Here is a 23560-nt window from a genome sequence, read left to right as displayed (position 1 = left end):
GAACACGGTAGAATATTAGGTGTTGTTTCTTTGTGAAGCAACAAGCTGTTTAGATGTTTCTAAGAAGATTAAGCAGTGGGGTACTAAGAACTGCAAGCTGGCAGCACAGTAACAACAAAGGATTTTTAAGTTGCACCGTTTTTCTTATCGGAGGAAAACTCAATGTCAGAAAAACTGATTGATTTTTGTTGAACCTTTTAAATGAAATTATTGAAGTGAAACTTGATACATGTGTATCTCTGGTGTGTAACCATGGCAGTGGAAAACCCTAACCAGGTTTGTTACACCTTCAACATATTTCTCTGCTACTCCATTCTGTCTGTTTACACACATTGATTGTTGAATTTTCTTTCTTTTTTTTTGGCAAGAACAAAGTAAGCCTGCTAACGCAGAGACTCAGTGGGACAGCTTTAGAGAATAAGCAGTCTCCTGGTCGATGGTTGGGTGTTTAGAGTAGCCATAATCTTCCTCACACCTGCCATGGTCGTGCCAAGCTATAAATACAGGGATCATGAGAGGATCCAGCAGGTGTCAGTGTAAGGGAACCTGCTTGATAGTGATCCTGGCTCAAAAGAGGATCAAAGATTTACTCTACAACTTCAACAAATTCTCTAAGCGGCGGTAACAGTAGTGAAAGGTGGAACTGTCTCCTCTTCAGTCTTTAAAAAACAAGTGAACGTATAGACATATTTAGTTTAGAGTAGTGGACCGTCTTTTATTCATCAGGAAATGACACTGTACTTGGATCTTTGTTTTTGGAGGTTTGAAATCCCCTGCATTAAATAGCTTAATGTAAGTATTACTGATTTATATTGTGGCTGAGAATAATCTCATCTTGTTTCAGTGCATCTGAATCTTTAGGAGAATGAGAGTTGCTCTACTTTCCTACATTAAGCGCTGCAGCAGAATACTAATGTGTCTCCCATCTCCTTATTCAGGATCTCTGCTGCATTCACTTGAGTGCTGATGTGTCACCAGTTTTTAATATGAACGCTCAAGACAACCTTTGCTGTTGCACCCATGCCACAGACTGCTCTGCGCTGTCACATCTGTTGCTGCTGAGACTATAAATATCAACAGTAACATGTTGACATCTCTGACTTTTTGGCAGCTCATCCCCAGGCCAGACTCTGTTTTCCCTTTTAAGAGGACTTCCGTTTTTCCCAAGTAAACAGAATTCATTTGCACGAGACATGGACCCTTAATGTTGTATCAGCCACACTTTACCAGGGAAATCAAGGACATTTGAATGCCTAGCTAAGCCTCGTCAAACCTGTTGCGTGCAGGTTGATGATTCTGCGTAGAGTTTGTGAGAGTGCAGTGCAGCCTTGGATAATCAGTGGAACCACAATCCGCCCGGGCACCCAGCCTTCGGGCCGGAGACGCTCCAAACCAGCAACTACTCCCTGGTGTTACTGATCCAGCTCAGCCTGCTCTCCTTTGACCTGTTTGTCAACTCCTTCAGCGAGCTGCTGAGGACCGAACCAACCGTCCAGCTGGTGCTTTTCATGTAAGTCAAACTTTCACATTGTTTCAGACATAAAACAGACATGAAACACTGTATAATGAAACATCTAAGAGCCGGCAATAATTTGACACCAAGACCAAGTTGACCAAGTCCTTCTGTTCTTGTCATCCTTGTTTCCACTGCTTTTACATTTATTCTTCAACATTGTTCAACAGCATCCAGGACATTTCCATCCTGTTCAACCTGATCATCATTCTGCTGATGCTGTTCAACACCTTCGTGTTCCAGGTTGGCCTGGTTGCCATACTGCTGGAGCGATTTAGATCTCTGCTATTGCTCTCTGCTCTCTACCTGACCTTCAGTATCATACTCCATTCCTGGCTCATGGTATGTAGGTTTTTATGCACAGCCCTTTTTTCCCCCCTTTAGCATAAAAAAAGATAGACACTTCTCTAAAGTTTTTTTTGTGTATTCATAAACTTCTTAGAGGAAAATGTTGAAATAATAATTTAAAAAAAAAGGTATTTTAGGAGGCAAATAAATAAAGTCTGAGAGAATGTGCAAGCTTCCAAACTTTGCAATAGGTAGACAGAAAATACCATATATGGCACAAATGTTTCATAAGTCTGGGCCCAATATATCAAGCTTTATATTTGTAGTTAAAATCAAGATGTTCATTGTGTTTTCCTCACATTCTTTCCAGAATCTGCGCTGGCTAAACACTAACAGATATATCTGGACAGATGGTCTTCAAGTGCTGTTTGTGTTCCAAAGATCTGGTAAGATGGCATTTTCATTCAATCTTATGACGACCAAATGTACAAGTATTCATTCTGAATGTTTATTTAAACATGAATCCCACGTCATTCCTCAATTAGACATAGTTCAAAGATAGAACTGAGTTCACTCCGATTTAAATTCATTGAGACTGTATTCACAAATGAATCTGACTGTACTGTATCAAACTTAAATAATCAGTGAACATTATATTCTATGTCTAATACATGTTTAGTTTACACAGAACAATTAGGCAGAAGTGACTTATTACCTCGTTTTCTCGTATCTTTGTAAAAGCAGCATAAAATGCATGAATGGAAAAAAGATTATTCCCATTTGAAGGCCTAAGTGATCTGTGTAACCATTTTGTCCACCTTTCAAAGTTCATTGTACCTCATACTTGTAAGGACAAATGTGCACACAGTAACCGGTGTGCAGAGTTTACAGTAAACAGTATGTTGGTAAAGAATAAAATATTTTTGTGTTTATCAGCCTGCTATTTCTGCTCTGCAGAAGGTCACTGAAAGAAAGCCTTTAGTGCTTTTTTGTAAGTGAGTGGGTTCGTCCCTTCTCTGCAATAGCTCCAGGCCATGCTATCACATTGTGGGTGTGATTTTCATACTTATGTAAGCTCATTAGGGGATTAAAGGATTTATTGTCCAGTTAGTGTTGTTCTTGGAAGGTGATCCCTACTAAGTATGAGAACGTACTGTAGCCATTTTTTGTTCGTCCCCATGTTTGTCTGCTACTTAAGACTTGTCCAGACATTAGTGCATGACTCACTGTTCTAAATCGTCTTTTCACTGGTAGGGATTTTCCTTTTCTCTGACTCTGTATGTTCTGTTACTGTTGTTGTTTGTTTGCTTGTCTCTCTGTTTGTGGGGTTGTGTGAGATGCTTATGAGTAATCAGTGTCTCACCTGCCGTACACAGGACGCTCTCAGTTGGAGAAACAGGGAGCTGAGCTAACAGCTGCTCAGTGGGGTCCACAGAAAAGTACATTTTATCACATGAAACAACTCAAACCTCAGAGGTTTCATCGAGGTTTGAGTAAATACTAAATTGAAGTAACTTTCACTGTTATTTTTACACTCTTACACAGATCACATACCGTATGGCAACACAGATATTCTGCGGTTAAGGAAATTTAGTGACCAAACAGAATCAATGTCAGTGTGAAAATAACACTGTGGGAAAATCCGCACCACTGCATTCGCTTGAACCGGATGGATTTTTTTAAGGTTCCAGTTGTTTTGGATGGCGAAAAAAATAAAAAATGCTCTTCTGTCAGCTGGTTTGGAGTTGCTGTTAGCTTAGCTCCGCCATCAGAATTCAGATTCTCCAAACTGAGAAACTCTGACCTTTGTCTCCTGAAGGTGGGAAACTGAGTGTATTTCACACAAACCCACTTCATAAGAGATGGTGCTGTTAATTGTTAATTCAAAGCACTGAAAATTGCACCTGTGATGTAATTTGAAGACTACACGTAAGTGTACCAGTCTCTGACAGGTGGATATTTTGAAGGTAGTAGCTGTATTTTAGCTGATATACTCAGACAGCCCAGTCTCATGGTAAGCATTAAATAGTCACGTAGCTGAGAACTTTGTATTTTGTATACTTTAAAAGTAATGCATCTTAATAGTCTGGTTCATGTGTCGGCACATTTTGTGTGTTTAGCTGAGGGGGCGGGACTCAGCAGCCAGTCATCCAGGAAAAGCATATTTTGATCCAATTTGTTTTCACAGGATCAGTTTTAATGCCAGCCATGATGCTTCCTAACCATAACCATCTCGTTTTTAATACCTCACCTTTGTGATGAGAAAACAAAACAGCGAGTGAAAGTGCAAGGAATCAGCGATTGAATGCAAAAATGACATTTAAAGTAAAGTTACTGGAAGACACTGGTGATCTCGACTCTCCCCACCTGTCAGTCGGGTGTGTGGCGCCGCCCTATTTAATGTGCAACAGTCAATGTGGGACTTTTTTAAAGAAATTCTGTGACACTGTGTTGCTCGATGGAGTTATTTTAGTTTTTCTGTAGCTCGAATAAACAGTGAAAATGTGTCTGAGGACAAAAATCAATAGATTAAATTGACCTCATTATTTCACGTTTTGCAGTGAGACTGGGTTGACTTGGAGCCCCTTGAAATTGATGTACATGTAAAAGATGAAAAGTGCTATTTACGTTTTGATTTTGTGACGTGGGTATTAAAACCTTCCTATATATTTTCTTCTTTGTAGCTTCTGTGTTGTACTACTACTTCTACAAGAGGACCTCAGAGTATCTGGGTGACCCTCGTCTCTATGAGGATTCACCGTGGCTGCGAGATGTCTTTGCTCGGGTCAGACAGTGATCTCGCCACAGTAGAATACGTGATACCACAACTGCCCATATAAGTTAAAGAATGACAATCCTGTCCTGCAGGGGTCAAATTCAGCTTGTTTTCAAGATAAAGGATAATGGTTTTAAAGGCATTTGAGTTTTGATTAAAAACTAATTACCACACAGAAATGTTGAAATATGCTGATATGCATTTATTGCCACACATCCATAAAAGATTTACTGGACAGGCCAGAAAATATATTCCTTATAACATTTCCTTTGAAGGTAGGGAAGATTGTGCCAAAATCTGGGAGGGGGTTTCAGAAAAAACACGACAAGAACGTTTCAAAAGGCTTGAGTTAATGATAGTTAGGTCACACTTTCTGAAAAAGTCCCAATGCATTACAAGCACATTCACAAGACATTATAATGCACTCATAAGACTTTTTAAAAGTCTTTACAACCATGTATGATAACACCGAGGCTTATAAATCACTTTGAGTGGCGGTGTATGTTGTATCGAAAGCATTATGAATGCTTAACTTACAACACACTAAGTTTAGCATTCATAATGCTTCAAGCCTCCATGCCACAACAAACATGTCTATAGATGAGTTGTCAGGCAAGAAGACAAATACCAAATGTTTTATAAAATGTTCTACCAGCATTGCAATGCCTTATTAATGTGCTTATAGTGGACTTTAGTAATTATTTCATGCAGTGTTATCTGTTTTGTTTTTTATCACCCTCTCACCTGCTCTTTTCTTTTGTTGTCGCAGTACATTTTACAGAATAAATGTGGCAGTTGTTTGATATGTATTTGATACTATTTGTGTTGTTTGTAATATTTGTACTGAACAGATTTTAATTTCCAGCAGTTTCTGATCTCGGCTGTCTGTAAAATATGACTCATTGTCTGCCACTGAACTGATACGTTTAACACACAATACACATGCTTAAAGTACAATAAAATGTATTAATATCTTGTGTTGTATGTGTAAAATGAACTTGATCATTCGAGTTAAACCTCTGCTTCAGCACTTGTTGTTGAAGCATGACGTCAGATGACTGAAACGAAGCTGATCCTTCAGGTCTGTGATCTCCTTGAGGAGTGACTCTTCCTGCAGGTTGAACTGTAAACGAAAATGTCAGATAGGAGTTTATGTGAAATTAAAACCGTTATCAGTTATGGCTTTCAGAAAGGTATTTGATGATACAGAATTATGTTGTCAAATTTATACTTTAAGTAGAAAATCATTTCATTTCTGTTTATAGTGCCAAAAAAGTCTTCTCAAGGCACTTTAAAGAAAAAGAAACCAAGGTCAATACAACTTCAGTTAAATGCAGTCCAATTCAATTAAATTTATAATAATCCAGCTACTTCCAAGTCAGTCCAATTCCTCATAGTTGTATCAATACAATGTTAATTCAGAAAAAAGGGGTCGCCATGCCAGTTGCTCTTATTCTTCTGGTCCTTGTGCAGCCTGTATTAGAGTTTATTGGGGAAAAGTTGTTATGCAGAATGCATAAATAATGTTTAATTGACCAAGTTTCCGTTCATATCGTACTTTTACCCTAAATCTACAAAAGTACTGTCTTTGCAAACACAATGTGTCATGCATTTAATGGGTCCTTGCTCCAGTATAGCCTCAGTTTTCTTTTAGCAATCTCATTTGTGCTTACTGCTGGAAACTGGTCTCTGAAGCTAGGCTTGTGGGCATGCTCTCATGTAATTGATTTGGTGTTGTGTGCCTTGTGTTCGGACGATGATGAACCTGAGTGTACGTGCAGCCCACAGCTTGTGTGCTGGTGTGACTACTAATCATGAGAGTTTGTAGTTTCACTGTATTGTTGCACAATGTTTGTTATCAGACAACAGCACCAGAGGGCAGTAGCTAAGGTTTTTTTTTTTTCCTCTGAAAAGGGAGCATGTGTGATAAGGCCAAGATTTTGGGAGTCACGATTCAGCACTGTTGCCATTTATGATGTGCTGCAAATTAAACACAGCCTTTTTCCCAGTGGATGCATCATGTCCTGCGCCCTCTAGCCAGATGCCCCTCGGTGATATATTCAGCAGAGTCTCTCACTGTAAACAACTGATAAATGACCAAATTCTCTGCACAATCTCCAGAAATTCCTGTGTTCATGTGGGAAAATGACATCTGAGAACTGTTTAATAGTTAGGACTGGGCTTGTGGGCAAGAACAGAGAAACGGGAAAGAACACAGAGCCCACAAAAAAGAGGTTTGTTTGGGTAAAACAGTAACTTAAGTAAAAATCCAGGGGCTTTTACACAAACATTAACATGTGCGCCTCAGCAGGCATGTCTTTTATCTACACCTTCACAGATGCAGCCAGTTAAGACAATTAGGACAATAGCCGCTTTCAGACAGAGCCGTTCTAAGAACGCAGTTATCAGAACTGTCCTACTCGAATTTCGTTCTGATAACTATCCTTCCCCAGCGGAACTGTTTCAGTCTGCATTCGCACATGAGTCGGGACAAGGTCGGGACTGATGCGCCGCGCGCAGCCGTCTGCGTCAATGACGTGTTACGTTAGCCGTTTAGCGCCACATTCAACAAAACAAAACAAAACCGGTAAAAGTAAGGAAAGAAGAAAAAACACCACAAAGAAGCTAATATGGAGAGCGGGGAGGCCATTGTGTTTATGGTCTGCATGATGGTGATATTAATCATGGACTATCACATCAGGCGTCTAATATCGAGGCTGGAAGAGCTCACAGAGTCAGGAGACGATACTTTTTCATTTCATGAAGGAATAAAGGAGAGCAGAGCGCTGCAGACAAATGAGACCAGTGTAAGTTTAACTTATTAAACATCCGCAGGTTGTGTCTGTGTCTATGAGGAAACATTTCAGCCGTGATTGCATGACATGGGGCGTAGCTACCGACCACCACACACCTCCGTCAGATGTGTTCTATAGAACCCCGAAAAGACCCGACCTCGGAGAAGGAGCTGAATGGTTATAGGAACTAAGGGAGAAAGCCCAGAGTTCCTGTATGTCCGAACACGAGAGAAAACGGCCCCGCGGATTAAAAGGTTATTAGAACTGCCAAAGGTTCCTACAGTCCGAAAGCGGCTATTGAGGCCCATGCGGCCAAAAATGACTACACTGCCACTGTGAGGTCAGTTCGGAGGCACAACAAACTGTTCAATCATCAGATGTTTCTTTTCCTCTTTTCCATGGAAAATAAATTGTGATTGTTAAATGTAGACCACTAAATACTCATTTTATGGCATTTTCTGTAATGAACAATAACTTAAAGACTGTCTCATCTTTACCATAAAATATCCATGACTGAAAAAAACATCAGACTAACTCACCCTTTTTGCATATTTACAGAACTGCTCAGATTCCTCCTGTCGGCCAGACTGAAAACAAAAGGTTTATCAGACGGTTATTTCAGTTTCAGACAAAGTAAAAGTAAATATGTGTTTAACTGTGTTCAGGTTCATGGGCTGTATCATGAAGGGATACACTGTTGGCCTAACATGTGTCCTTACATGACACCTCAGGACTTGGCTAAAGTAGTTTTCTGTCCAAACTGAACTGATGGAAAGTGATCAGGTTTCAGTGAAGAACACAATGAGGCTTTGTGATCAATGAGCAAGCATTGTATGACACTAAGCACGAGGGGATACATGTTGCTGCCTGATTACAAGGCTAAAAAGACTCAAACCTAAGCTTTTCCTTCTCCCTAACAAGTCACTTCTTGTGACGCTTAAACTTTCTACCATAACCCTTATCAGTTATCTCTGCTTACCCTTCTTGCTTTGAGTTTAATGTTTACGAAAGATACACTAGCTGTGCCCTCGTGTTTGGCTTTGGAAAGGCTACATTTTTTTTGTTTTGTTTATAAGGGGTAAAGTATCCTAACATATTCTGTCCTGAATGAAAACCTGAACTGGGGAGGCAGAACCTGAACTGGGGCAGACTGTCAGTGTGTTTTCAGAGCACTGTGATCACTCACCCGAAGGCAGATTAGAGACAGATAAGCCCACACCTCTGCATTCTCTGTGTTCAAATGGTTTGCCTCGGTCAAAGCTTCCTCGGCTACACACAGCTCCTCCGACTATACAAAAAAACCCACACAAGGTTAAAGTCCTTCCACTGCTAGAAAAACATCCGATTCTCAACAACCCCTGTTTGGTAGCGAGATGAAAGTCTGCTGAAGCTCCATGAGTAACTTGGACTGTGTTCACAAATGCATTCAAGCAGAATTTAACCTCACACTCTCAACATAAAGAGTCCTTAAAGAACTACACTGAAGGATTCCAGTGTTGGACTTTTACTCTGTAGTAGGCTTTGCCCAGACCCAGCCAGGTCAGACATGACGGAGACTTCTCACAGGCCTGCAGGTACACAACTTTGGCCCGTTCAAACTGATGGTAAAAGTAAAAAAATGGACAGGTTAGTGGCATCAAATGATACTCTAAATGATTAAAAATGCTTTAAATTAAATAAGAATGACTGTTTCCCACATCACAATGTTCTTTATGAGATACTCACAAAGTCAATAGCAATGTTATCAGAAATACAATGTAAATGTAAAAATACCTCGGACAACTATGAACAGACAAGGTGTATATGGGAGTGTCAGCTGTGGCACTGATAAATAGTGTAAAGTTTATGTTAATGTTTATGCATTTGGCAGATCCTGACCTTTTTCTGCGTTAGGTAGATGGATCCCAGGCGAAGGAAGACAATGTGAGAGTCTGAGGGCTGCCCCAGGAGGTTGAGGCTCCACTCGTAGCTCTCCTGGGCTTCAGGTAGTGCACCTTGCAGGAAGTGGCAGTGACCATTCAGAGACCAGGAGTCCGCGTCCTGCTCGTAGCATGAACGTGTTAATGGGCAGAAGAGGTGCTTGTTTAAGCAGGCTTAAGGATAACTCAGCCATATGGTCACATTTACAATAAACAACACACAAAAAAGCTGATCCAAATATCCAATAAAGGAACTGATTTGGAAAGAAATCATGAAGATGTTTTTTTCTGTTTCAAAAAGAGGCAGAATAAGAATTAGACTAGCACAAACCCATTTTGTTAATAGTACAAGTGGTTTCAACACATTCTGTTCAACCCTGCTTTTAACTAAGATTTAGCACTACTCTGAACCAGTTTAGTCCTTGCATGAAAAGCTATGCACATGTCTTTAGTTTGATTTATTGCCACAGAACTATAGCATTGTGTTCTTACTTCTCATTTTTAACAATAATGTATGTAGGAACACTAGCTAATTAATTTGGTTGGGAAACTTTAACCGACACGAGGCATAGGATTGCTATTGAATTTATTGCCTGTCCAGAAACAAAACGGCAGTGCAAAGAGGATTTGTCAGGAAGGAAATTTGTAAAATTACTATGCATGGGCCATAACATTACTCTGTTACACAGCTGAATTACCCTGAAAACTTCAGGGTGTTTGCAGAAGACATTTTAAAGCTGGGGAGGGTACGCTTTAAGGAGCAGTTTCACCAGCTTTCTTCTTAAATATTTTAAATATAATTGAATCTACCAAAGGAGAATCCCCCTTTAATACTGATAAAGTGGAGACAGGCAATTAAGAATGTTTGTTGTTTGTTGTGTATTTAATTATAACTAATTCCAGAAACTTGGAATATCCTTTCCAATCGTAAAAAAATGTAGCATCCTTATATTAATTAGCTGCACCTCCTTTACTCTGCCAAGAGTTGAAGTGGCTGGACAGTTGGACAAGAGCCAGGATGCACATCCCATCCCGTCAAAACCAAGATAATGCCTTTTTTACTGCAGTTTAAATGAGTTAAATCACACACTGTGGAAATGAAAAAGACAAACTACATGTTATTCTCTATCCAAACCATAGACGGCAGAGTACCTGATATTTGTGAAGCAGTACTTCTTTGAGGCTGGCAGCAGCACTGGGGTAGTCACCTTTGAGCAGCTGCAACTGGGCCAGATGAAGGAGGTAGGAGACACTGCGACCACCTTCAGAGCACAGCAGCTCCTGGGACAAAGCGTGCTCTGCCATCTGACAAGAGAACACAGTGACCTCTGAAACTGTTTCGTAATACTGTTCTTTTTAAGAATATTTATGTTATAATTCTCTGCTGAGAGTTTGAAATTTTAGTTGTAGACACTGAATGTAACCGTTGCACTGGAAAAAATAAGTAAGAAAAACAACAAATACAAGACGTGCTTGCTTGAAATAAGCAAAAAAATCTGCCAATGGAACTAGTGAAAATCGGCTTGTCATGATTTCTTGAAATAAGATGTGATATTTAGGACTTTTGAGATAAAAGTGATCTTGAAATTAGCTTAAAAACCTCTTCAAATGTAAAAAAAAACCTTGTTTCATATGATATGTGACTCAAAACAATTTGTTTTTTAAGACTTTTTCATTTAACAAGATATTCAAGATGTATTGTCTTCAAAAAAGTCCCTATATCTTGCTGAAATAGTACTTGTTCGGCAGTTGTGTCTTATATTAAGTGTAATGAGATATTTTGACTAGAAATGAGACAAATATACTTGGTAAGACTTTGATTTTTTTTCCAGTGTGTTGATTTTGTTTTCACACTATCAAACCATCAGGGATTAATCACAACCGATCCGATAGTCACAAAATGACACAACAGTCCTGTACACTGTGAGTATTTTTGACTGATACTTGACGAGTATCTGGCTATCTGCTTGATAAACCACCAGTACTCCATGTGTATACCTGCAGGGCATTGTTCTGCAGCAGGAACTGGACCGTCTGTGTGTAAATGGTAGAGGTGACTTTGCTTGGAGCTGATATAGAGCTGTCATCCTGCGCTGGAGGCTCTTTGTGTTCCTCTGTGTCCTGGTCAAGAAACTTTTGGTCTGGAAGAGACATATGTCAACACTGTCATGTAACACAGACTCCAGGCTAGATGCACTACAGCATAGAGTAAGAAAAGATCAAGTTTAATTGTCAGGTGGTTCTCGTCAACAACATATACCAAAACCATGACATTAACTTCTGATATCATGTAAGACTGTGTTGTATGTAAACACTCGTTAGTGCACCTAACCTTGCTCAACAGTGGCAGACGGTGGAGGTGAGGCTGTCTTTTCCTTTTCCTGGTGGACTTGCTCCTCATTTTCTACCTCCATGTCTTTCTCCTCCACTTCTGTGTGTGTTTTCTCCTTTGCTTCATATTCCCTCAGCAGCTTTCTAGCCTCCAGAAAAGCCCTCTCAGCCAGGATGGATTCATTCTGGCTCTCGTGGAGCAAACCTTGACAGCCCACCCAGAAATGTAAAATTAAACTATGTTGTACATCACCCTGCTTTACTGCTCTGGGCATGTTGATATTACTGATTTATAATGTTGGCAGTAGAAAATTCTAATGAGTATTGCTTCTGTTTGTACAATATAAAGTATTTCCTTTTCATTTTTCAGCAACATTCTTAAAGACTTACACAATGTGCTGAAATAAAACAAATACATTTAAAGATTTGCACCTTTAAAGATGGATTTTCGCAAACAAGTGGAACAAACTGCCAGTGGAGATTAAACTTTCACCAAACGTAGACATTTTTAAATCCGGGTTAAAAACATTTCTTTTCTCATGCACGATATCTTTTAATTTATCTGGACTTTTGCTTGTTTTTAAATTCATTTAAATTATTTTATTTGTTTCTCTTTATATTCTTTTATGTATTTTTAATGCTTCTTCCCTGCTGCAATGCTTTTATTTTATGTAAAGCACTTTGAATTGTTTTGTACATGAAATGTGCTATACAAATAAATTTGATTTGATTTTTGATTTGCTTTACTCACTAATGTCTTTGAATTTAGCTCACAAAAATAAATCTTTTTATAGAACAATCATACAACATACTGATTAAACAAAATGTCTTCTGTTGCTGTAGCTGTAACATCCATCCAACTGGAGTTAACAACAACGACTGCCTAATATGTAGTCTTTACATGAGTTTTGGTACAGCAGCAGCGGACGTCAGGGTAAACAGCACAGAGAAGAAATCCTGATTTTCATCTCACCCAGCAGCGTCCAGGTCACCACACTTGACGGGTTAATGCTGGTGGCTCGCTCCAGGAAGGTCAGTGCTTCTGTGTACTGCTCAAATATCACTGCCAAGACCCCACACATCATCAGACTGGAGAAAAGAGAACACACAGTCCCTTTACAGTAAGAAACGGTTGGAGGATGTGTTAATTATGATGCAAATGTTTAGAGTCTCACAGAGTCATTTGACATAATCAAATACAGAAGTATTGGATAAGTTGAAGGTAAATATCACTGCAAAGGAAGTAAAGTGAAAGAGTTCTGGTGTGTTGGGGAAGTAACAAGGAAACAAATTTGGAACACACAAAGATGAATAAATTATGATATTTTAGTGATACACTGGCGTTGAGCTCATAGCTCCCCTTTACGACACTGGCTCTCAAAACAGGAGTCACTTGTTTTTCTCATGTGTAGATCAATGATTTGAGGTAAACTGTGACGTTGTTTTGATGTTTTCTGTTTGTAGTGTAGGTAGAGCATTTCTCACCTGGGCTGATGCACTTGCTGGCTGGACACAGCATCAAGGAAACACTCTTTTGCCTTCATGTAATCCTTGGTCAACATGTGCAGGGTCCCCCACTCAAACTTATGGGAGGGCTCATCGGGATGCCTCACCGTCAGCTGCAAGCAAACAAATACACATTTCAGTAGCCACTTCAGTTATTTGATCAGCCACGGTGATCATCTGCAGAAAGAATTTCATTTATCACTGCTGCTACCTCACTTGTGTCCAAGTCACATACACATTGCTTATATGCTCATCATACATACATTCATTATAAAATTCAACTGATATAAATATTCATCATAACTGTGGCAAAAAAATATTTTCAAGACGATATTTTCCTGTTTTTATACCTCTTGATAGTACTGAGAAGCTTGCTGATAATTCCCAGTGAGCTTTGCTTCTCTGGCAAAATGCCTGAGCTGGGAGGAACATAAGTGGATTTCATTTGTGGGGTCCTCATCAATATCATTGGAGTAAATCTAGTAAAGAGGGGAGGATCAAAATCAATAAAAAAAACTTAAGGAAACAGATGATCTGAAAAGTGTCTGGGATTGTTACCTTGTCTAGGGAAATGTGCATCTCATCCACCAGGTAGACATAAAGCTTGCTGACAAATTCCTTTAATTCTTCAGGGTCACTCAATGGTTCAGTCCTCTGCATCTTATCACGTACAATCCTCACCACTGCATGCTACATGCGAAAAATACACACGCAAAAGCAAGTGGTGAGTTTGGGAAAAGAGTCACAATTGCAGGAAAAACCCTTAATTGGCTACTGATTTACAGGAACAGATCATTTCAGGTATTTTTGCTCCGACCTTTAGCTGCTCCTTAAAAGTAAAATATCTCCCAGAGACATTGAGGGCTCCCATCAGCTGACTCAACATTTGCTCTCGGCTGTGGTCTTGTGGCATGTTGGAACTTGCTCCAAACAGTTCCTCATACTGTTCCGAAACAACAGCCACGGTGTTGCCTACCTGGCTATGGAAGTTCAGCACTGCCTGCAGAAGCACACACCAGTCAGTATAATTTATTGAGTAAGCAGCTCACCTCATCTGTGCAATTAATCCTTGGTTTGTATTTGTTTTTACTCTTTCTGCTCTGCTGGGGCCCGCTCGATGTGGAGGTCTTGGGGGGATCAGTGCCTTCACCCTGCAGAAAATAAAATCTGCATCTCAACACACACAGTCAGTCTGAAACCCAAAAGGCAACTGATAAATGTAACAGACAAGAGTAGCAACTTCATGTAAATCTGTCATGACTAGACTGCCACAAATGAGCAAGAGTTCATGTTAATGACTTGAGAGGACAACTTGTGCTCAAACCCACACGTTTTGGTAACTCAGAACCACAGTCTAAACCAACAGTAAACCAAGCAAATTTTGCTTTTAAAGTCAATTTTTACCATTGATATTGTATTTTTGTTGTAAAAAAATTTAGAATCTTTGATGCATTCAAACTGTTTCGATCCTGCTCTTTAGAAAGTAACTGCAATGCTCATGACTGGTGTCAAATTATGGAGCTATGTTAGAATGCATGTGAAATATTCACATTATTTTTGACTTGACTTGGTTGAATACAACATGAACATCAGCACAGTGAAATGTAAATGATGCCTGGATAATAATGTGAAAATAACTAAGCTAAGCACAGGTCTATAACACTCATGGTGAGACTCACTGATTAGGGGGTGCTGGTGCTAAAGCTGCCACTCAAAGAGAAAATAAAGAGCTTATTGCTAGTTATGTGGTGGCAAAAATGCTACATTCAAAGGTAAATGTACAGTCAGCTGCAAAGCTGTGGACAATGTCACAAAGAACTCCAAGGGGGCGCTCATTCTAAGTAACAGAAGAGTACTCCAAAGAGTCAGTTTTCTCAGTAGGCAACACTTTAATGGAAACCTTTTTATATAAACCCTAATCATGGAATGTAAGAAGTCATTTATAAACGTAACAAACAGTGGTCACCACATGATTTATGTAACACATTACCTTCTGGCCAGCTCCTCTGGAGATGTTTCAGGTACTAATGGTTTCTCCAAGGCTATCTCAATAATAACGTAGCTCCTGGCCTCCACGTACATCTGCCATTAACAGAAGTGAGCTGTCAAAATAATTTCCTAACAGAAAACCTTTAACTGGTTATAGGTTTATAGCATATCTAAAGTCTTTATCGAATGGTAAGTACAACAGCAGTTCACAGTAAATTATACTTATTATGTTCATGTCTGCAACACTAAAGGTGTACAGCAATGTGTTGCTGTTTAGTGGGAGCTTACATTTCCTTCTGCATTGACTTTTGGCTCAGTTTCAGACAGGCTTTCGGCAGTGGCGTCCGCTGCAGCTGTTCTGCTCTGATCGACCGCTTGCTGGCATTTAAAAAAAAAAAGGTAATTTTAGGGTCCAACATTTATAACAAAATATTTTTCATTGCTGAAATCTTGGTTAGTTATGTGTGAAGTAAAAGGCCGTAAACAGATTTAGCTTGTTTTGGAAATTGATTGACTTCATATGAGTTACTGATCTACTGTGATTTTTTTATTTTTTTTAAGTAAATCTTTTCTAACCTTTTTGGCTTGGTCCTTAGCTCCCTTGTTGTTTCCGTCAAAGGTCTTCCCTCCTTTTTTGTGAGTTCCAACTGCAGGGCTGGCACGAGCTTTGGCCTGGAAAGCTGCAACCTTCGCCTGCTTCTTTAACACACTAGCATTCCGCTTAGCCTTCGGGAGTAAGAGTAATGACAAACTCACTTCAATAGAAGCTTAACAGCAAAAACACCAGTCACTCTGGATTGGGGATATTTGAAAAACTATCATAAGTGAAGTTTTTATTACAGCCTATTAAGCCTATTATATCTTTCTACTGAACACACTGAGACAAAAGGTTTTTGATTTTAAAAAAAGCAGGTAAAATTATTTTTTTGTAGAAGCAATTCTTTGTCAGGATTACAGTTCAATAACTAAAAGCTATAGAAAAAACAAAAACAAATTCGCCCTGTCTGTCATTGTGTGACCTTATTCTGCATCTCAGCCTCGCAGAAAGGTTGAATGGTGTATGCTCCTCTGATGCGACTGACTCCAGGATACAACAGCCGCGCCATGTCCACAAAGGCCACGCCGTGGAAGGGGATCTCATGGTTCTCTTCACCTAGCTACACACACAAATACAAGCACAAACACACAGAATCATTTCTGCCACTGACAAGATGAATGTGTGGTTTAGTCATTTGTCATGGCTTCAGGTTTTTAGAGCATTAAGCACGGTACATGTTCTTAAAATGTTTACCCATTAGATCGTCTAATCAAGCCCTTCATTAGCTTTGGTTTACTTAAATTCAGTCAGTCTGTTTAGGCTATTCAACTAAATCTGCAGGGTCCACAGAGTACTGACAAGAGACCGGAAAATATGACTAGCCTTTTCCAGCGGCACCATCGACCTCGTGATCTCCACTGGCCACAGTCTGCTCTTGATGATCCTCTCCTTCAGCCTTAGATCACAGAATACAATGTGACAAATCGAAATATCTTCTGCTGTATCTCTTTAGATATTTTTTCCTACCAGGGTTCTTTCCACTTAATGTGAAAAATTAGTACTTCCACATTTGCAAATATTTGCTGCTGTAATTATGGTGATTTTTAATATCACATCTTCCCTCATAGCACAAATATACGGAAGCCCAGAGCAGACGTGGTATGTATAAACTTTTTTTTGATGGTTTTCTCGAGATAACGAGACAATTATGTCGTTATCTCGAGAAAACGATAATCGTTTTTAAAATAACGAGTTAATTTACCGATGGTTTTCGAGATCACAAGATGACTATCTTTTCTTGAATGCTCATGATCAGCTTCTCAGTGTTCTTAAAGCCTTTCCAAGAACTCAAGGACTCAAGCTGAAAATGTCAGATTTTGGAGAACCGGACATAGATCGACGCATCAGATTTTACTTCTGTCGAAGTCTAACACAGGCTGAAATTGCAATTTGTTTGTCTTGTAGAGAAAACTTTCATATCAGCCCGCGTCATTTAAGGAGACGGCCGGCTCGACTGCAGGTCAATAGGCGTTTACACCTAAGTGATCCTGCTGATGTAGTCAACTTCATCAGTGACCAGCTGAGGGGACCAGGCCGTCCCCATGGTTACCGAATGATGCACGAGAGGTGCCGTTATTGTTTGGTGTGTGTTAAACCTGACTCCATTCTTCAAATGCTCGTCACACCAGCGGGATTTGCTTTGTGCATTTTCACAGCAGAATTGTTCCACAAACGCTCCACATTCCATGTTTGATTCATTGGCTCCTTTTTTCAGTTTTCAATGAAAGGGGGGTAAATATGGGTACACCTTTGCCAGAAATACATATAAAAACATATAAACAGGGGCGGACTGGGGAGAAAACGTGGCCTCGAAAACCATCTGTAAATTAACTCGTTAACTCGAGAAAACGATCAAAAAAATGTTTATAGGTATCACTCTGGGCTTCCGTACAAATACACCTGAAATAGTTAAAAGTAATAAGTTTTGAAGTTGATATGTTTTGGCGTTGGTACATATCCATTGAAACAATGATCAAGTCAGAATACTAACTTTCCAAATAATGGTACGTGCCGTGTCCTTTAATGTCCTGCATTGTTTTGGTGGAGCACATTTCTCAGTGACTATACTAATTTGTGGAAGTGCACCTGCCTGAGGCATTTCCACCACTTGGTTTAGGTATGCAATGCTAAATGTGAGAATATTTCACGCCGTTACTTTTCAAATGTTCATGCTTTTACCATGACATCTCAACCATTTGTTTAAAAACACTGATTCTTATTATTAACCTATGGAAATAATTTTTCTCAGTGAGGTCATAAAAGGGCTAAAATCCATGGTAAAACAATTGCATGTTGGTTGGAGGAGGAGTGAGTTTTGTGCAACTGACCTGTAAATTCCTCCTGCATGCAGAAAGCAGCGCATCTCGATGTCCCAGCTCACCCTGTTCTTTCTGGTTTCTGCATCATTACGAAACATCCGGTCCTGTAAAAAACGGACGTTTATATAATCCCCCACGTAACTGTTCTAATCTTCTATTGTGGTAGATATATTTCTCATATCATTAAGCTCTAACTGAGCCTGTTTGCTTGATATAATATTGAAAAAAAAGTATTTCAGCTTAAAGGGACACTGTGTAATTTCTTCCCCCATCTAGTGGTGCAATTTTATTTTGCAGAGTCGAATGAATTTGCTCTCTAGCGCCTCGCGTTTTCAAATGTGCGTTGCAACTTGTTGAACTACGGCAGGCGGTATGTGTGAAGATTCTCTTTTTCGCTTTTTTGGCGACGAGGATCCCTTCTCCTGTGGTGTGGCATAACTATGGTCTTCCATTGCGAACAAAAGTGCAGGCCGTTCAGGCTGGTTTATATCAGAGAATGTCTCATGGCGTAGACTGGCTCTGTTTTTACCTGCGTGCAAACGTGACGTCAAAATGACATCATTTCCGCTTGCAGGCCTGGCGTTGGGGAAAACATGATTCGAAGTGCTTTATGTCCCTCTCGGCACTTAGTCGTTTTTCATAGACCGGAAGGACATGGCAGCCTCCATAGAGCTTGCCCGCTCTATGTAGATACAGACAAGTAATTCTTCACTCAGGAGGATAAGTGAGATTGTTGAAAGAGATAATTTTACACCAATGAGGACTAATTTATGAATGAATATGTTGATTTGAGCTAATAAATGACTTAATATATTACACAGTGTCCCTTTAAAGTTTAGCCATTTTTGGGAAATGAAAATCATTTATTTCAAGCTAACTCATTTGGCTGCATTTGTAAGCTGCAGTAGTGGTTACCTCTAAGCCAGTGAGCTCCCCGTTCTCTTGTTCAAAGGACTCAGCCTGGAACAAGGTTCCTGGCAGGAAGTGGTTCCCAGGCGCCAATGTGGCCTGATGCGGCCTCTTCCTTTGACGGCCCTTGACTTCCCTCTGCCCCCCGGCTGTCAGGTGTCCTTCGCTGAATACCAGCACCTGATCTTGCTGAGAGACAGATGAATAGTACATTCCTAATGTTAAATGACTCACCCCAAAGAGCTTTGGATTTAGGTAATCTTAACGTTTTCTTTGAGGGCTACATGAGAAACATTTTGTGACTATCATTTGATAGATTTGATTTATCATAAAAAAAATCACCTCCGCAGTAAGAGGGACCTCCAGGGCAGCAGCGTATGTGAAGGGACTGGGGGCAGGGCCCGACGGCGGGGTCCACGGTTCAGGGACAGAGTAAGCTGTCTCCAAAGTTACCATCAGGAGGTTGGAGGCGGAACGCTCAGCCTCAGACAGCAGTAAATCAGAGACACTGACACAGACATCCAGGGTGGGCTGCTAAATGGGTCAAATGGTGAGACACATTCAAATCCAATTCATATTCAAACTGTTTCATTAAATAGGATGCTGGTGATACAAGTTGGAGGCTGTAAAATATTAACGACTGACGTTGTCAATACTTTTCACAGAGCTGGCATACTGTGTACATACCCCGATCAGCCATAACATTATGACCACTGACAGATAAAGCGAGGAACACTTCTAATCTTGATCCAATGCAATGTTCTGCTGGGAAAGCCTGCATACAGGGACTCACATGCATTTCACTTTGACATGTACCTAAACAATGGACTGGCGGCCAGTCCAGGGTGTACCCCACCTCTCGCCCATTGACCGCTGGGATAGGCTCCAGCATTTTAACATTGTAAACATTTTTCTTTTGTCTTTCCCTTTCATTATGACAGTGTTTCTGTTTTTTTTTTAATTAACTTTCTGTAAAAAGTGTTAAATATCCTGGAGTCTTGATAGCATTCAAATAATCATAAGTGTGTGTCTGACTTTAACTTAATCACACGATATGTGAAATGGTTTAAAAAAAAAAAGTCTGCGTTAATCAAGAATATTGATATGCTGCCCAGCATTTATGTTGAATTACGGAAAATTATTATTTCATTGATTCAATTTATATGATTTAATATTGAAATTCAAAAGAGAACAACTTCCAAGATTGGAATTTCACTCCTTGAAAGTGATATAAAAGCTGGTAAAATCTCATCAGTAAAATACTTTTAAGTTTGAACATGAATGGAAATGTGAGGCATGAAATGTGTGCCTTTTGCAAACTGCCGATTGCGATTGGAACCTCTGTTCCTGCTCCTCAAAGTAATTGAATAATATTATTATGGATTGATTAACTGCAGAGTCATTGATTAACCAACCTTACGGCTGGAGCCTTGGCGGGACTCTTTGCCTGAGGAACTGATCACTGGATTGACTGGAACTGTGGACGAGAAACTGCGCTGACCTGAAGACAAACAGAAAATTATTCCTATATTAAAAGACCTGCTTGGCTAAGAAATCTCTTTCAAATCAGCTTCTGCTCTTCTTTTCACCACAGAGAGCCACTGTTATTTGAGGAGGTACACGGCAGTGATGCGCGGGCTGACCCGAAGCCAGCGGGCGCCTGCAGGCATCTGCGGTCACCCGCAGTTGCGGGTCATAAAAAAATATTTTTAATGATATTCGGGTTGCAATCGGTCGGGTCGTTTTGTCGTTTGAGATAAACATTAAAAAATAACGTGGTAAACGTTTGTAATTCAAACAGTAGACACAATGTTCTATTAAATAAATACACTTTATTGGCTGAATAACTTCCGCAGAGATGACGTACGTAGGTCAGAAGTACAGTAGGTATGGAGACGGCAAGAGAGAAGGTCAAGTTGGGAGAGTGGAAGCTCCGCAAACACACAAGCAGAAAAAGTAAGGTTTGGGACTCGTTCGCCGAGATCATCAAAGATGATGAGCAAAGTGCAAGCTTTGTCATGTGCACCTCCTGTGAAGCAATGTATGCATTTGATAGCCACAAAACTGGAACGACCAACATGTCCCGTCACAAGTGTGGCACCGGGAAGCCTATATGAGGTCCGTTGTGCGTTGCCAATGACGCTAGGATGTTCATTAAGACCATTGGCTCCTTTTTTTAAAAGCGGGTCGGGTCAACATTTTTTCATAAATATTTCTTGCGGTCTGAGTTAACGGGCGGGTTAGTGGAAAAAGCAGTCGGCATGCGGGATGTTTTTTCGTCGACCCGCACATCACTGGTACACGGGTCTGTCTTACAAAAAACACATTAAAAAAATGATCATTTCCAATAGATGCAGTTGTACCTTGCAGAAGTGGCAGCAAGTCGACCACAGCTTGGCCCAGCACTGCCATTTTTTCATCAGCCCTCTTCATTACAGGCAGGAACTGCATCACTGTGACTGACCAGAAAAGACATTTACATTAAACAGCGATCTGGAAAATGAAGAATACAGACATGCATCAAAACGTTATGCCTTAATGTTATTATAGTAATTACAGATACGTTGTACAGTTTAGAACAGATACAACTGTTTACAACAAATAAAACTCAATTGAAAAAAAAAAATTAAGTTGAAGGGATAAAACATTCTAAGTAAGACTTGTTTGAATTTACAGAAAAACTCCTTTGCAACTTTGCAGAGTTGCAAAAATAGAACAATTTCGAATTTGAAATTACAAACCGATGGTTGAAGCAAGCTAACAATCCAATACCTTTTATGCAATAAAATATTTCATTATTAAATCAAACACTTTATATGTTAAGACCACAAGATGACAATCGTGTAAATTCTTCAGCAATAGCATGTGAACGTGTGGGAGGGAGCAGAGCCTTGACACTGCTCACACCACATATTATTCATAAGAAGTATAAGAGGCTCTCACAAACTGTTGCCGTTGTTTTTACCTAAGAGGCTGCATATGAGGTGAGTCCAACTACTCTTTTCTCCACAACAAACGCAACAATAAAGCTCCCAGTTCACCAAGCCACCTTGCCGTTCACAAGCCTGTTCACTGTTGTTTTAGGATGTCCGCCTCACAAAAAACAGCTGACTGTGACAATCAAGGAGAGCTTTGGCTGCCAATGTGTGGGAGATCCCACTCACAACAAGAACTGACAGAAGTTAAAAGAAGAAATCAAATTAAACTAAATGATTGACAACCTCAGCGTCAGATGACTCAACAGTTAGATAGACGCACTCAACTCACATATGATTGGTTTTTGAGCTATGTCACTTAAAGCCTGCGCATTATTTGTTGGATGGAAGCTGCAGGTAAAGTCGTAGTCAACTCGCTGCTCCACCGGGTCAACTTGCTTTTTGTCCGACTCTCCCAGGGGCGTTTCATCCACTGCAACCTGCACGAAACTCTGAAAAGTGTCTGCCTTTTTTCCTTGCTGAAAAGAGCCAGAAACATGTTACATTAGAAGTGTCACATCATCCACACACCTTCTCCACTCCAGCTTGATTTACAACAACGAAGAAGAAACCTAAGAAACCACAAAAACTCATAGACTCTGACAGAATGCAGCTTTTATAAAAAGGTGTATGAGGCAAGCATACAACTCATTGTGTTATCTCATTTATCCAAAGACATGGATCATTGATGATAATATTCAATCATTCTAACATGAGACTGGTGCAAAACTTGTGAGTTAGCAAAATCTTTTAGAATTTACTTTTACATTTATTTGAACATGTTTCTTGTTCATACACATCTGGAGCTGAAATCCATTAAGTATTGAAGGGACTAAATGTAATGAGTTTAGAATTGTGTATTTTTATCTGTATGAATTGATCTTTCATTGGATAATAATTAATCACTAATCATGCCTAAAAACGCATACTATCCAGTACAATATGAGTTCATACATAAACTAATAATACTTCCGGGCAACTACATGTCAAACAACATAGCTCAAACGTGGTAGTTTTTATTAATGATGATAATGAACCAAAGCTGGTGGAGCTATTCGTCTGTTGTAAAATCAGTCTTTATGTAATAAACTGCTGCATTATAATTGTTCGACAGGAGTCGGTAATATTGTCCATCTGTTGACGACAACTCCTAATTTGTTTCGTCTGGTTACATTAACCTCAAGTTAAATTAAACACTATGTAAGTACACTTATGTTACTGCCTCTGTTTAGTTATGTAATTTAAGATAATGTTAGCTAACTTTACTGGTTTACTTTTAAACCTAACGTCCCACCAACTTACCAGGTTATATGCGCAGATTACGCAAATTTCAATGTCCAAGTTTGTTTCTGGTTCTTCTGTGTTTTCAGATATCTCCATTGCAGAGCAATATGATGAATAAAAGTTAGCTTTTACTCGAGTTCAGGTAACGCTAGGGCTTTTACTCGAGTTGGTGCTTTTACTTGTTAGGGCTTTTACTCGAGTTCAGTAAACGTCTGAAACGCTGCGGCTTGTTTCCATGGCAATGGTGAACAGGTGTTACACCAAATTCTGCTACCCATCATATTCTGCGACCACAGGGGGCGACAGCGTACATTCCTCTACGCCTTGAGGACCAGCGAGAAAAAGACTATTTACGTAAA

At 39.8% G+C, this 23560-nt stretch overlaps 2 protein-coding genes across 2 annotated transcripts; one reads left to right on the top strand and one right to left on the bottom strand.

Annotated features, from left to right (window-relative positions):
* The first annotated feature begins 1428 nt into the window (after positions 1-1428).
* LOC142380450 (transmembrane protein 138-like) lies at positions 1429-5554 on the top strand. The gene is made up of 4 exons (XM_075466325.1): positions 1429-1510; positions 1684-1855; positions 2172-2247; positions 4486-5554. Exons 2-4 carry the CDS (start codon positions 1730-1732, stop codon positions 4596-4598), a joined length of 315 nt encoding a protein of 104 aa, XP_075322440.1. The 5' UTR covers positions 1429-1510; positions 1684-1729; the 3' UTR covers positions 4599-5554.
* Positions 4771-23297, bottom strand: LOC142383802 (cilia- and flagella-associated protein 70-like). The gene is made up of 26 exons (XM_075469543.1): positions 23220-23297; positions 22210-22396; positions 21306-21401; positions 20358-20443; positions 19285-19476; positions 18949-19131; positions 18043-18137; positions 16510-16610; positions 16137-16270; positions 15692-15843; positions 15406-15502; positions 15119-15210; positions 14219-14279; positions 13946-14128; positions 13687-13818; positions 13479-13607; positions 13108-13241; positions 12596-12711; positions 11624-11827; positions 11290-11432; positions 10444-10596; positions 9251-9412; positions 8881-8970; positions 8559-8660; positions 7912-7959; positions 4771-5700 (listed from the first exon to the last, which is right to left on the bottom strand). Exons 1-26 carry the CDS (start codon positions 23295-23297, stop codon positions 5602-5604), a joined length of 3249 nt encoding a protein of 1082 aa, XP_075325658.1. The 3' UTR covers positions 4771-5601.
* Positions 23298-23560: the final 263 nt, after the last annotated feature.

Source organism: Odontesthes bonariensis, chromosome 1 (genome assembly GCF_027942865.1).
Source record: "Odontesthes bonariensis isolate fOdoBon6 chromosome 1, fOdoBon6.hap1, whole genome shotgun sequence".
Lineage (NCBI taxonomy): Eukaryota > Metazoa > Chordata > Actinopteri > Atheriniformes > Atherinopsidae > Odontesthes > Odontesthes bonariensis.
This window is presented reverse-complemented; position numbering and strand designations above follow the sequence as displayed.

Bases quoted from the DNA above. Each gene is read 5' to 3' on its own strand.
- LOC142380450 (XM_075466325.1), top strand. From the start codon at position 1,730: ATGCTGTTCAACACCTTCGTGTTCCAGGTTGGCCTGGTTGCCATACTG. The intron at 1,856-2,171 runs GTATGTAGGTTT...CATTCTTTCCAG, and splicing joins TACTCCATTCCTGGCTCATG to AATCTGCGCTGGCTAAACAC. The intron at 2,248-4,485 runs GTAAGATGGCAT...TCTTCTTTGTAG, and splicing joins GTTTGTGTTCCAAAGATCTG to CTTCTGTGTTGTACTACTAC.
- LOC142383802 (XM_075469543.1), bottom strand. From the start codon at position 23,297: ATGGAGATATCTGAAAACACAGAAGAACCAGAAACAAACTTGGACATT. The intron at 15,844-16,136 runs GTCACACAATGA...TTACTCCCGAAG, and splicing joins AGGCTGAGATGCAGAATAAG to GCTAAGCGGAATGCTAGTGT. The intron at 5,701-7,911 runs GTGAGTTAGTCT...TTTCGTTTACAG, and splicing joins TCTGTAAATATGCAAAAAGG to TTCAACCTGCAGGAAGAGTC.